Raw genomic sequence first — 14,867 nt, forward strand, 5'->3', positions numbered from 1 at the left:
CCTCACCCCAAAATCTGAGGGAGCAACTCAAGTCTTAAATACCCTCAAAGATCCCAGTCCCCACGCATATAGCACATTCAAACACTCCCTCTAGTGGAAGATTCCAAGTGATTTTATTCCTAGACATAAATTTTGAAAGTTTCAATAAAACTCAGGACCTTCCTCCTCCCCTTCTCTGCAGGCCAACTGGAAAATTGAGCATCACTCACAACCCCTCAAAAGATGACATAAAAATCAAGGACATTAAACTCAGCCCCATTCCTCATTAAATACAAGATAAAGCACTTTCCTACTTCTACTTCACCTTTTATACATAATACTGATACCCTCCGCATTGTAAATACATATTATGCTTTGCCTAACTCCTGCTGTTGCTAACACATCTGGATTTGCATACATCTTTGTCTTGCCATAATGCATTTATTTCTATGCTAATAAAAATATTAAAAACATTCTTTATAAAACAGAAAGTGGCACTTAAGAAAATCCATCAGGATACAAGAAATACAGAACCTCTATTCAGCAGAAAGGACTTGCTGAAGCTAAGTTCTTTGCTACGTTTCAGATGCATCATTACAACTACTCCTGTTTTAATAACTTTTTTATTTTAGATATAAATATATATATAAAGTATAAATAAATATATAAATAAAAACACACTTTTAATAACTCCTGAATTAAACAGTCTGCAGTGAGATGGTTACAGAGCAATGTTAGCAAGAAAAATGTGAACTTTAAAAATCCCTAATTCCCTGACAAGTCATTGCTTACTGCATACAGCACTGCACAAGTGATGGATATCCCCGGATGAAAGGGAACAAGTAACGGTCCATTCTGTGTGCTCTGCCAAAAGGTTGACTGCTCCCTGAGTTCACCCCACAACATTAAAAGGCAGCAAGGGGAGAAGCCCAGGGCACCCAGTCAGCATTGTCCTAAGCCTGCACACGCTAAAAGTGCTGCAAAATGCACACTGGAAAAGTAGGGCCTCACCTTAAATCAACCTGGATATGAATGCTCCTGAACTGCCCAACAGACTCCAGACAAAAAGGGAATAAACGTTTAAACAAATAAACAAACCAGCCCTTCTCTGGAGTTTGCTGGTCACAGCCTTCCTGGACCCTTGGGCTCATGCCACCCCAATAGCTTCGGGGTTACTACCTATAACTGCAAATGGACAGGGCAGGGAAGTGTCTGAATCAGCTTTTGCCTCCCCATTAGTGTATGGGGCTCACAGGAAGGAGGTTAAAAAGCACTGTGGCAATTTGACCTAGCTGGCTTTGGACAAGGTGAAAGCAGAATTGCCAAGGGAAAAAGACAAGAACACAGCACATCCTGTTGTTCTGCATGCTTGAAATGCAGGAAACAGCTAGCCGTCTCCTGTCTGCCATCCAGCCCCATTATTCTCCACAGGCGCATGTGGGCAAAGCCCGCGCTCCTCTCCCAGAGAGCTGCCCTGTAGCTCCCATTCAAACCAGACCTTTCACTTCCCAATACCTCACCCTGCTTCCTTCCCCATTCCTTCCTAAAAAGCTACCTTCTCCCTAGCTTAGGACCCAGGGGTTCAAAGATTTGTGTTTTCTTTCCCAGTCGCTGCCTTACAAGCAATCTTCTGCATAACCCCTGCTTCAGTCAAGCTACTTCTGCAAATTCGATCCAGTGGAGAAACTCACTCAACAACAAAGCCAGCACAGCTCAAAGCAGCTCCCTGCCCATTGAGCACATGTAGAGGCACACTGGGACCTCGGTTCTGACTGCAAGGGGCACACACTTTCCCTCCCTCTCTTAAACGAGCTCAAAGCTCAGCAGTGCTGTAGCCAACTGTGGACCAGTGCAGGCTCAGCCTGGTGGCCTGCACTGCATGAGAACTGCATCTCACAAACTCCAGCAATGCCAGCACAAAAGGTTCTCCATCATGGCCTGCATGGCTGCTTAACCACAGAGGTGCACCACTCCGCAGTAAAGGAACAGGTTTTACTCAGTGGGGTCCTGTAGGCTCCATGGGACATCTCCTCAGCAACAAGGTGGGTGACATCAGCAAGTGTGTCCTTGGATCTAGTACCCACCAGTGACATAGTCAGCACAAGCTGCTCCCTTCTGCTCCACCACCACCAAGTCAGGAACACTCCTGCTCCCAGCAGGTAGCCTCACCTCTCCCCAGGCAACACACTGTGGCAGTCACTTACAGAGGTGTCTCCCCAGGGAAAGATGGGCTTCAAGTGAAGGAAAAACAGCCTCCCAGCAGAGGGAGGATAAAGTGGTTGCCTTGGAGATCATCATTTCCACAGCAATAGAGATTAACCCCTTGGCTGCAGAATCTAGACAAGAAACAATCGCCCCCCAGGGCACTGGCAGAACCAGCAGCCTCCCCGAAAACTGATGCTGCCTTTCAAACAGCACCCATGCAGTCCTGCCAACACCACACACACACAGGCAGTCACTGATGCACAGGCTAATTTCTGTACCAGTTGGAAAACTTACACTGGTTTGGAACTTGAAGACAGACTTGAGTCCTCTGAAGAGAGGTGTTACTGGAAGGTCTAAAGACAGACCTTGCAGTAAACAATAGTAAAACGGAGACTTTTTAATGAATTGTCTCTGATGGCTGTGCATTTCTGCCCCTTCTCCTACTCTGTAAACCTGAAGTGGGAGATCCAGAGGGGGCTGATGTACCCCATCTCAGTACTAAGTGAAGTTCAGGCACTTTAGGATCCTGAGGAATAAGATAACCAGTATGTGAGAGAAAACCTAATGATCTGACAGCACCGACCTAGACAAGAGGGGCTAAGGTAAGTTAAGTCTGCAGAGCTATTTAAGTTCCAAGAGGCCTGGCAGCCTTTCCTAGACAGGTCTGCTACCAGGAACCAGCAGGAACCTGTGTGACCAAACTCACCTTTTTGCAATCCTGACAAAATACTGATGTGCTACCCAGTAGCCCGAGCAGTTCACCGCAGAGCAGACACTGGGAGAGGCCATTCCCCATCGCGTTCTTTCTCATGTTCTCCAGCCGCTCCACCAGGCCCCTGCAGGGGAAGAGGCAGAGCAGAGGTCACAGCACTCACCTTGGAAACTGAAGCACACAGTATTGAGGCATGCTGAAAATGTGCAGAAGTGTGCTCCAAACCCAACCTACCTTTACTTCTGTTCAGTTTTGTGCCCCTTGCTGGGACCATATGTACCTTCACTTCAGTCTCTGCACTCATTGTCTCCTGTCAGATGGTTCTTGGTCTTCAAGGGATACAAACCCAGGGGATGCTCACCAAGCCCAGAATAATCAAAACTACAAACACCACTGAGAGGCCTGACTCAACTAGTGGGTGTAAGGCAGACAGCTCACAAGAAGGGCTTGATCCTACACCCTTCAGGAGCATGTTGTGTCACTGGGGCCACAGTCTCAGCACAATGATTTCCTGCCTGTAGAGCAGGAAAAGCCTTAGCACTCGAATCAGGGCAAGTCAGACAGCACCAGGAAAGGGCAGAGGAGTTAGACCTGCCAAGCCCTGCTCCATTTTTACATATACTCCCTGAAAGCAGCACTGCAGGCACATGACCTGCCCACATCCCATTAGAAGCAGGAAGGTCCAGACTGAAGCCATCAGACCAAAATGAGCCCAGCAGCAGTACAGGAATGCCAGTAACTACTCCTTGCTTTGTTCAACAGCCCGCTTGGAAGACAGGAAACACATATCACGTATGTATGCACAATGTCCGCAGCAGCAGGACTACGAAAGGGAAGGAAGGCAGGATAAGCAATTAAAATGCAGGATGTGGAGAGCATGCAGAGCAAGGCTGCTGTCATGAGATCACTGCCTGGCAATCTTCAGGCATCCATTTGTAGAAGGAGACTATAACAGCCAGGCCATTTATCAGAGGCAGCGACCAGCTGCAGCCATGTGTGTGCATGCGGCTCAGGGAAGAAACGCAATCCTACTGCCCATGCAACCCCGTTCTCATTAGCACTAATGTCCCATCAACCAAGTCCCATACTGAGAGGAAGGCAAGGTCTGTTTGAAAGAGGTACTGCCTACGGTGATGAGGTCAGACAGCACAGCCAGGCTGAGCCATCATTACCGAATCTGTGATCCTTGACTTCAGCACAAGAGAAGTCCCAGGAGTTAACAAAGGCATTTCAAAGAATGCTTCGGCACAGGAACAGCAAGGGTCTCACTTTCTGCAGCTACACCAACAACCGCACAGGAACGATCAGCCCCTCGGGGTCACTGGTTGCTTCTGGGGCTGCTGGGGTCTCCCATATATCACACAAACATCACCGTCAGTTCTTGCTAGCACTCCCTAACGTGCACTGCACAGGGACAGAGCAAAGCGCAGGGGCAGGAAGCTAGGCCTGCTGGACACAGGCTGGGAGCCACCGGGGTTTCCTGCCTTATGAACATGAAACATTGCTGGGAAATGCTGCAGGTCTGCCAAACTCTCCAGCTTTAAAGTCAGGCACTGTAGGATGACCACAGAAACAGCTGAGGCCAGACCTCCAACGGGACTGAAAGCAAATGGAAATCTGCAGCAGCAAAACGATGCCCGTAAATTAAATAACCCAAGCTAGCAAACCCCTTCCAGAGGCCTCAGCCAACTAGAAAATGAACTCATTCACTGCTCCAGGCAAAGTCCCAGGGGGCTGCCGCAGACAAGGGAAAACCTAACTGTGCTGCCAGCAGTGGTTTCTGAGCCATGCCGTCCACTAGCAGTGGGTGCAGCTGCACAGCTCGGCATCTTCCCCAGCCTCTTCCAGAGCCACTGGGGCAGCTGCCTGAGAGCACAGGCTGTATTTCCAGGGACTGTGTCAGTGGCTGCAACCACAGCAAGGCTCAAAGAAGGCATGAGAAAGGCCTGACACATGGAGAAAAGGAAAACATCACAGCCTTCCAAATGTTCATCACCTCCAAACAAGCAACATGGGAGGGGAAAATAACTGATCTAAGGCACGCTCTGACTGATGGAGGCTGAGCTCAGGCAGCTGGGAGAGCCACTCCTCTGTCTGTGCTGACCTTTCCTTCTGAGGGAAGGGGACAAATGAACGTGACTGTACCCGATGCGCTGCTGCTCTATTATGTCCAATTTCTCCGCCTTGCGGATGACTTCTAGAATGACTTCAAGTTCCTGTGGGCTCAGAGCCTGCATCTTCCTCTGCTTCTCAGTCTGGAACGTGTGCACTGACCAGCCCGTCTGGAGCCTGTGGGAGGGGGGGGAGAGAAGAATTAAGCTGTGAAAGGAAAGCACAAAACCCCTGCCCTGCCTCACAGGCCAAAGCAGGAGTCTCTTCTCACTGACCAGATCACCACATCACTGAGTGCTGCACTGTCTCCCCCTGCCCTTTCTGCTCCAGTCTGTAATTTACCACTCCATGTTCTCACTCCCGTTTGGCGCTGCCAATAAAGGAAACTAGTACACCTAGGGCTGGCTATCCTGGGAGTACTATTGCAGAGGTGCATGCTGATGCCAGACACCAGAAATGCCAACAGCAGACTCCCGAACACAGGGATTACCTGCACCCTTCTCCCTCCAGATCACACGTTTCTAAGGTACTCAGTTCAAACACACAAATGACCAGGCACACTTGGAAATATAAAACTTGGCAACTTCCTCCTTTGGTCTAATGCAGGCCCACAAAAGGACTTCAGCAAGCCACTTCCCTCTATGCCTCACATACAGCAGCTGACATTTCTCCTTAGCTCACTTGGGGACCGGCAGGAGCTTTCACAGCTCAATTAATTACCATTCAGTAGGGGTTTAGAGGTCACTGGATAAAGTCACAGCTGCTAGCAGAATGCAGGGCACTATCAGACACAGCTGTCTTAATGAGGCTTTCAGGTGAAGGCTGGGGAAGTGGCAGTGGTGTGCACTGTTCACAGTCAGACAGTCCCCTCAGATACAGGGTGACCTCCTGTTTTTTAACACTCTACAGCAGGCGGACCCCAGAGGTTCAGACAAGGGCAGAGGTGGCCACGGCACAGTACTGGCTGCCACAGAATGAAAGCACCCAAGAAACAAATGTAACTCTAGTGCTTGACTCATCTCCATCCCTTTTGTCTTCAGGTTATGCAGTAATTTAACTTCAGAGGAAAATAAGATCAAATGACAAGTTCCTAAAACAAAAGAATGCTGGCAGCTGGGGGATGTTATCAATTATATTTAGGGTGCTGCAGAGATATGAGCCTGACTCCAAGCCCTTACTCTCACTTAGGGGAGAACTGGTGGGAGGGATGGACTTCCACTACACCCTAGACCACACATCAGCCCCGCTGCAAACTCCACTGCAGGCTGGCAGCACCAAGCAGCTGCCAAGCACCAAGCCTTAGATTAGCAGGCTCCTGTCCCACCCAAGCAGCACACTTCCAGGGTACAAAGGGGTCTGTGTGACAGGCAAATTCCAGCCTCCCAGCTGGGCTGTGGATGAGGCCAGTGGCCCCGTGCTACACACAGATACCAGGAAACCATACAGGCCAGAGGTGAGGCTGGAAGGAGAGGAGGGTGGTGAGGACTCACTTGGCACGCAGTGCCAGCTGCCGGTCGTTGGGGCACACCCACTGGCCCGTCCCACTGCCAAAAATCATGTCAGCCATGGCACCAGGCTGGGGAGGAGGGGCAAGGATCACACCTGTAAGAAGAAAACACCAGTATTGAGCATAGCTGCCACTCCATCCTCAAGAAAGCACAGGGCAGCACTCAGCACAGACTCATTAACCAACCCAAAGGGCCACTCTTCTGGCAAGCAAAATATAAGTGATCTGCTGGCATCGCACACAGTGGAATTAGACAGATTCTCACCCACAGACAGCGATAAAAACATACCATCATCCCCATAAAATACCTCCAAATACCCTGAAGCCAATAAATTCTTTCAAATATCCTGAAGCCCATAAATACCTTCAAATAACTTGAAGACAAGGCTGAAGTTTAGATTTTATGGTACACTGAAAAGGAGCCAGAGACTCTTTATCAGTTCTGATTTTTCATTTCAAACTAGAGAAGAGCATTGTTTATAAGAATAATCTCTGCCCCATCACCTCTAAAGCCCCAATGCTGCAGTACTGACTGACACGAGAAAGCCACTCTAAAGGACACAAAGAAGCTAGTCGCTTTTTTTACCTCTTAATGGGGTAACAAACAAAAACCCACGCGACAATCAGCATGAATAGTGGCAAGTCATTTCGTTCATTAAAACGGCCTCCATAATAGCCTGATATTTATAACTACAGCCTACAATAGCAGCTTGTTTGCATTCTCTGATGTTTAAGACAGCACCTCTTGCAGCAGATCTCCTGCTGCAGCTCCTGTAACCAGCATGGTCACACCAGTGATTCCTTGTGTTCAGTGACAATTTCACTGTGAACTGATCAGCAGAGGCAGCAATAGCCAGTTTCCATACACTCATGGGAGAAACAGAGAAACGCATCCCCAAAAGAGACTTTGCAGCTAAGCAGTTCTGAGTCCTACCAGCAGCTCAGACGAACAGAAAGCACCACGGGACAGGGGCAGCCAAAGATTTCAGTGGAGCAAAACTAGTCTTGATGTACCAAGCTTTTCTCCAGCTGGATTCGCTCACCAGAAGAGCAAGCATCTCACAAGCCCCAGTGCATAAATTTTCAGGTATTAATACCTACCCTCCCCAGAGGGTAAGTTTTTTGTCAGCTTTGAAACCATACCTGCTGGGCAACGGTAACATGTTTAATGCTCTTTGGCAAACACCAATCAGATACAACACCAGGCAAGATGTATCACCTGCCAACTGTGCAGTAGTTCCCAAGAAAACACATGTGGTAGTCTCAAACCACAGCACACTTACTGCAGCAGTGCCTGTGGTTCAGCACGCTGCACCTATGCTTGCTGTCTATTGCCGACACACAGAGCTTTCTGCTCCTGTGCCAGGCAGAGAGGCATCACTGGCTGGATGGCCTTGGCCCTCTTACACAGGCAGGCACATAGTTTGTGCAAATTGATCTCTCTCTTCAAGTGCTGAGCTCACAGGGACCACACACACCACTCACCCCCCAGCACAGAAACACTAACCCATGTTAGAGAACTGATAGCTATCTCCTGCCAAACTCCACCTCAGCCTTGACAGCCAAAACAGTTACAAACTACGAACCAGTTCCCTCCCCTCTAACCATTCAATTTCTAGAGTCTGAAAACTCAGCAGTTAGAACAGGCAGGAGAGAAGAGGAAGAATTCCACAGGAAGCACAGATTTCTTTCTGTGCAAGGGTACAGATGGATAAAAAGGGTGGAGGTTGTAACAATTCAACATAATGCTCAGCAGCACTGTCCACCTGTACAGCAAAGGGAGCCATGGAGGGGATGGGAGGCTACAGAAAAGGTTTGGCAGATAAAGACAGTTGAGACAGGAAGGAAGACAGCAATTTTTTTAAACCTGTACTACATTAGTTAAGGTGATCACTTTTGAAATGGATCATCCCTAGAAGAAATTTCTGAACCTGGCATCTTCAATTTACCAGCTACTTTCCCTGCTTTGCCCAGTGCCACACATACTGTGGGTTTGCATTTCCATTTTGTCCCAGAACACCTCCTGTTCTTTTCCATCTTCTTAATGATTGCAGGCGAGGAGAGAACGAAGTCCCCACACATGTCCCACAGCAGCTCGCACACAGGGGAGCAATCAGGCACTAACAGCAAAGGAATACAGAAGCTTCCACCCCCCACGCCAGTGTTAGAAGCAGAAAGAAGCTACAATTTCACACAGAACAGCTGACCTGGGATTTTCCAGACATTTTCCAAGCCTGTGATGTGTTGTTACAGGACTATATGTACATGTACCCCCACACACAAATGCATACATTAAATTACTCTTCAGATACACCACTCACTCTTTTCTCCCACTCACATACACCTGAAGAATAGCACAGCCCACACACTCCACGTCCACTGGCAAGGCTCAATACATGCAACCATATCGATCTGACCAGCACTTGGAAGCTGTGGCATGTTTAGCATAAAAGCTAGAGCTGGAGATGAACTCTACGCCAAGGTCAGGGCAGAGGAGTTTGCCAGCAGCTGTGCTTTCAGGCTGGAAAGCTGTGCTGAATACATCTGCCCCTTCTCAGCAGAGCTTTATCTGCTCTAACAGAGCTGAAGGCAAGTTAGAATAGAGCACATCAGCTACACGTTTTTCTCAGGAGAGACCTAAACACATTCTCCAGCCTCATACCACAGTGCACTTTTCTCAGCATGACTGAACAAAAACAAGCAATGTCATGCTCTTTTGCCTCTTGTTACCCAGCATATGCTTTCTGTTCTCCACCACTCCCTAAGTAGCATCTACAAAGAGAGAAGGAACACAGAACGCAGCCTAGAGATCCATCATATCCCAAAACAGTCTTTAGATTACTCCTTGTATTTACAGGAGAATTTTCTTCTGGCAGCATTGGGTATCTGCTGCTCCCTCTGATGTAAACTGGCATTGCAGGTGGCTTTGCACCTTTGCCTCTGAAAAAAAGCCTGGTGTGGTCTGACACAACTACCTCAGAGAAGCAAACAAGAATGACATGGGACTGCAGGCCACAGTCTGCTGGGGTGGAAACAGGAGCACTAGCAGGACTGGAGGGAAAGGAATATCTTGCATGGCCACCGGAATGATGCCAGAGAAACGGTATGAGTATCTGGAAGGCATGAAGCATCCTCCCTCTTATCTCTGTACAGGACAAAAAGTACGGTGAAATCAGTCTCATCAGAAACACCAAGATAGCAAAACCACGCCAGCCCAGGGAGTCGTTTCTATGGGCTGTGGTGAAACATCCCTCTCTTGCCATCAGCCTCTACTCCATACTCGCTCAAAAATACTCCAGTTAACACCCACCTCACTGAGCCACCCCCTCCCAGTCCTCTGCTCCTCTCAACAAGCTAACAAACGGCAGAAGCAGTCAGTCTCTAGCATCAAGAGAAAGCCCCAGCTCTTGGCCCACCTGCAAGTATACTGCATACAGAATAATGGGGAAGTACAAGTACTTAGTGTTACAGAAAGAAAACCTCCCACTCCAAGATTCTGCTTTTTACTTGAATTAAAAATTAAAAGGGAGCTCTTATAGACACTCTACCACCTGCTTTAAAAACACTCCACCTGTTTGTTCCTCTCCTATGATGAAGGAAGTCATGTGAAACAAAACCTCATTAAATCTAATTCCACCTGGCTGCCCCTGGCACAGAAGCTAAGGGGAGGGCTGCAAGAAAGGAGCACTGCCCTGCAGCAAGCAAACCCCTTGCATGGGGCCAGGAGCATTTCAGAGGATGCAGAACTGAGCACATCCCTGCCTGCAGCTCTGATGTAGCACTGCCTCTGCTGTTTCCCTGACGAGACTTGGACTCCTGCAGCCAGAGAACAAAGCACCCGAGACTTCAGTCTGCAAGAGAGATGTCTTCCAGTGGGATCAGAGTCAAGGGAACAGTGGCAGGGTCACACTGTTGATTTGGCCCCACTTCACTGCAGACTGACCACAGGACAACAAAGTGAGCAGGATCTTTCCCACCAGACAGTCCCCATGTGGCCTGGAGGATGAAGGTGGGCTGCAGCCAGCTGTGGGGTGGCACATCCTCCAGGCACAGGCTGGGGAGAGGCAAATGCCCTACACCCTACTACACCACCAAACTGCACAGCCATGGATCCTGCAGCAGGCACATCTTCCCAAAGCAGTAGCAGAACAGCAGTGGGAAGTGCTTCCGGATGTACTCCTGCTCCGCATTCCAACAGCCTGTACATTCAGCACCAACTACAACTGGTGGCCGCAATGGCAGAAGGTTGCCATGTTGGCACGTCCCATATCTAGCCCTGGCTGACAGCAGTACACAGGCACAGCCCTTTGACACGATGCTCTCCAAGGAATTTCAGGCTCTTCTCTGAAGAAAGGCCAGTTTTGTCAGCAGAACAGCAACATCATTTATGTCTACCTTAACAACAGATCACAGTTGTTGTAGGTCATGCCAGAGGTCCAGTGAGCACAGCACCTGCTACCTGACCAGCTCCAAGAGCAGATGCTTAAAGAAGAGTATAAGAACAGAGCACAACACAGCAATACCCTCCCAGCCTCCAGAGATTCCTAGATCATGTACTCCCTGAGCCTGGCTGTAGCTCTGTATTTAACACCCTCAACGTTTTTCTGTCCCAAATTTATCAGCCTGCTTTTTCAGCTCACGTACACTTTTAGCATCATCTTGCTACACCAAGTCCCTTCCCCACTCCTCCACCTCAAACATTTTGACTTTATCTTGACTACATCAAAGTTAAAACTGCAGGGTCTTGTTGACATTGAGGTGGTCACTGCAGTAGAAAACACCTCCTCATGGCAGCAAAAGCACAGTCTGCACGAGCCCTCCTGCAGCTGGGCTGACTACAGGTGCCCACAAAGCATTATTCATTGGAGCCCTGCAAATACAAAAATGTCCTAAACAGGCCCATAAGGAGCTCTCCAGTCAGCTTTCAATTGCCTGGTTATTTCAGCTAAGCAGCTCATGCCTATATTAATTTTTTTTAATAGGCAATTAATTAAGCTTTTTTTTTTAAATACTTCATTTAAAAAATAAAAATTAAACAGTTGGCCAGAGATGAGTTTCCAATTCCCAAGCTGAGCTGTGCCGGTGTAATTAACTCTCCTGCTTCGAGGGCATAGCCACCCCCAGGACTCCCAGCTTGCACCAGGTACTGTGCTGGCCTGTTTTTCCTTTTAGCTGCTGCTCCCTCAAAGAGGCAGTGTAATTACTCTTTGCTCCGAACACCAGACCCCATTATCCCTGGGAAACCTTAGCAACTAAGTGAGTGTTTGCTCTTGTTGCTATGACAGAGGATAAATGACTAGCAGAAACAGATAAGGTTAACCCAGTCTCTGCCTCCCACCCACCACCAGCCAGTCCCTTTTCCTCCCAGACACTAGTTGGGCAGCAGGGAGACAAGTATGAGCAGGCAGAGAAAGGCTATTTAGTCCAGACACAACTTTTCCTCTCATGTTTTTAAGATTGTAGTGCCACAGTTGCGTTCTAAAGCACAAGACTGCTTTAAAGTGACAGAATAACCCTTGGGGCTGTAGAAGCACGGCAGAAGGCACACACTTGACTTTCAAGATACAGCCAAGTCTCAGAGCCAGAGAAGGGGAGTAACTATGCCGGTACAAGTGCTGGCCTAAATCAGGGCTTTGTTAAAGTTTTTCTCACACACAAACCACTTCAGACTGCCCCTTCACACCTACATTTAGCAGTCTGTCTGCCATTCCTGTGGCAAAGGAGCATGCTGTAAGCATCAACGTTTTATAGGGGCTAAGCAGGCAGGCAGAACAGACACAGCGGACCCAAGCAATCCTCGCCACCTTCCTGCTCCCAGCTCTCAGAAAGGCAGAAAGCTGGGCCAGCACACAGGGGCACAGCTGAGCAACGACCTTTTACCATTTCGTACTTTGACAAACCCCCACAACAGTGCAAACTCTTAGCAGCAGATAGAGAGCCGAGCAACACAGGGAATCCAATATGATCAGACTTGACTTGCAGCTCTGAAGTTTGGGCCAACAGAGACAAGGAAAACACAATGTCCAAATATACACCACAAAGCCTTGGCAAGCTTTGGCACAACTTAAGCAGCCAGTAAGATAGACTTTCTCCAGTCTGTCTCCCTTTTAACGCAACACCATGAAAGCTCAATGCACCAGTGCCAGCAAAATAGGGAAAATCTCAGAGCTGTGCATTCAGATCTGGTTGGCCCAGCCTGAATCAAAAACAAACTGGCTGTAGCACACAGAAAGTGAGAGGTGTCATTATCACATAAAGCCAAGCTGGAAAAGGAGCAAGTGAGGATGAGGTTTGGGAGGAAAATATGGCAGGTTCCCATGCACTAGAGCTGCTTCCCAATCCTAGCAGCAGTGGCAAGAAGCCTAACTACTTTTAAGACAGAGCTTGTTAAAGAGCTTATAAAATACAGTGCCCTGGAGATCCACACCAGTCCTATGAGTAGGAAGATAAAATCAGCTCTACAGGAAAACTGACATACAGTACCAACAATCCTGTATTAATGAGAGGCACTTAATAGCATGACTACTTGATATATGGTAAGCTATAAAGAATCAGGTTTTCCCCAAGCAAAGCAGTCTTCTGGCTCCCCAGCACCCTGTGATGCTGAGGAGGAAAGCCAGCACTGTTGTACCTGCCAAGGTGTATCTTTATTTATCAGACTTTGGCCCTATTTCCTTCTGATCTCCAGCCAGGCAGGTGCCCTTGTGTAAAGTGAATAATTCATGAAGACAGCAGGCTCTTTCTGACTCACTTTCTGCGGCAGGTTGATCTGGCATAGGCCTAGGAGAGGCAAATTAGCATTTAAATGGCCAATTAGAGAGACTCATTTCACTATTCTGATATGCTAAAAAGTTCAGGAGGCCTTCTTTGGCTAAGGTTGGCAGGGGTGGAATAGGCACCTCCCAGCCTCCAGAGAAGCATCAAGTTTCTTAGAAAGAATTGGACATAGCAGGGAAGTACTGAGCACGGGCCAGTGTTTGTCAAGGAATCCTTTGCAGGAGAACTGCATGCCAGCCTATTTCACTGGTAACCTCAAGTGAACCAGGAAAAGCACAGTTCACGGCCAGCAGAGAAACATTGCTGAGCAGCCTGATTCCAGGCCTTGCCAAAAACTCACTGTCCAGGGCAGCTCTGAGCCACAGGCCTGCCATCACATCTGGAGGATGAAATATCCTTTCTCAGCATCCTTAAGCTACAGTATTCATTTCAGGCATCCCAGGAAGCCTTTCAACAACACACAAACATGGCCAGCAGTAACTCCAAGGCCTTTACCATCCTGTATCACCCTGATCATTGCTGATATGAGCAAAAAGAAAGCCGTGGGCTTTGACCAGGCCGAGGAACACCTGACCCAAGCTGCAGCAGATTAAGACCACTGGGGATGGGCACAGCATGTCAATCTTACTTGCACATACAACAGCACCCATCACTCCATGTCAGAGCACACAAAGAACCACGACAATCCATCCTCTGCAAGATGCACACTGTGGTTCCCACTACACAACATGCACAAACCCAACAGCTCTCTAAAGCACACTGGGCCTGAAATTCTTTTCAGCGGAGCATGTCACTTAACTTTTCACTTCTGGCTCGCTTCCCCCCCTCACCTCTCTCACATTGTGTTACCTTCACGAGGCTTAACTCCACCTAAATTCAGCCAAGTTCACCTTGCTGTGTTTCTGGACTGCTTTCAGCAGCACTTTTTAGATAGGACTCTCACACCAGTGGAGCTCCAGCTCTGGCTGCCCCAGCCCCCCCCAAAAGCTGCTCCCCCATCCCAGCTCGCCGGGGGAAGGGGCTGTACCCCACGGGCCCCACACACGGCCGTTTTCCCGCAGTTGTCCTGGCAGCCTCTACGTACCAACACCTAAAACTCTGCTTGAAACTCCGCACGAAGCGGCCGTGCGCCCTGCCGGCAGGGGCCTGCACCACCCGCTCCCTGCGGCGCAGCGTCCCCACCACGCACCCACCTGCCCTCCGGCCTCGCCCCACTCGCTCACCCGGCCTCGCTGCCCCGGCAAAACTCGCGGCCGGCTCCACCACGGGCCACGCTGGGACGCGACGCAGAGCCGCTCCCCCCCGCCGCCGGGACAACGCGGAAACGGAGCGCACCTGCGCTGCGCCGCGCCGCCGCCTCCGCCAGCCCCGGCGGCACCGCCCGCGCCCCCGCCGGCCCGGGCACCCCCTGGCGGCGCCGCGCCGCACACGCCCCGCCAGCGCCGGCCGCCGAGGCCCACAGCGGAGCCGCCCGGTGGGGCTGCGGGCCGCTGGGACCGGCCGGCCGCGCCCGGGAGCCCCAGAGCAGAATAACAACCCACTGGAAAAAAAACAACCCACCAAAACAAACTAGGA

At 49.4% G+C, this 14,867-nt stretch overlaps 1 protein-coding gene across 1 annotated transcript in view; it reads right to left on the bottom strand.

Moving 5' to 3' along the window:
• RPH3AL (rabphilin 3A like (without C2 domains)) overlaps positions 1-14,591 on the bottom strand; it is a 44,156-nt gene extending 29,565 nt beyond the window's left edge. Inside the window, exons 1-4 of the mRNA XM_037372138.1 lie at positions 14,516-14,591; positions 6,499-6,610; positions 5,042-5,185; positions 2,891-3,020 (exon numbers count right to left, since the gene is read on the bottom strand). Coding sequence (XP_037228035.1) covers positions 2,891-3,020; positions 5,042-5,185; positions 6,499-6,575 — 351 coding nt within the window. The 5' untranslated portion in view covers positions 6,576-6,610; positions 14,516-14,591. The remainder of the gene's footprint in view (positions 1-2,890; positions 3,021-5,041; positions 5,186-6,498; positions 6,611-14,515) is intronic.
• Between the last annotated feature and the right edge of the window lie 276 nt (positions 14,592-14,867).

This window comes from Falco rusticolus, chromosome 1 (genome assembly GCF_015220075.1).
Source record: "Falco rusticolus isolate bFalRus1 chromosome 1, bFalRus1.pri, whole genome shotgun sequence".
NCBI classification, from domain to species: Eukaryota; Metazoa; Chordata; class Aves; order Falconiformes; family Falconidae; genus Falco; species Falco rusticolus.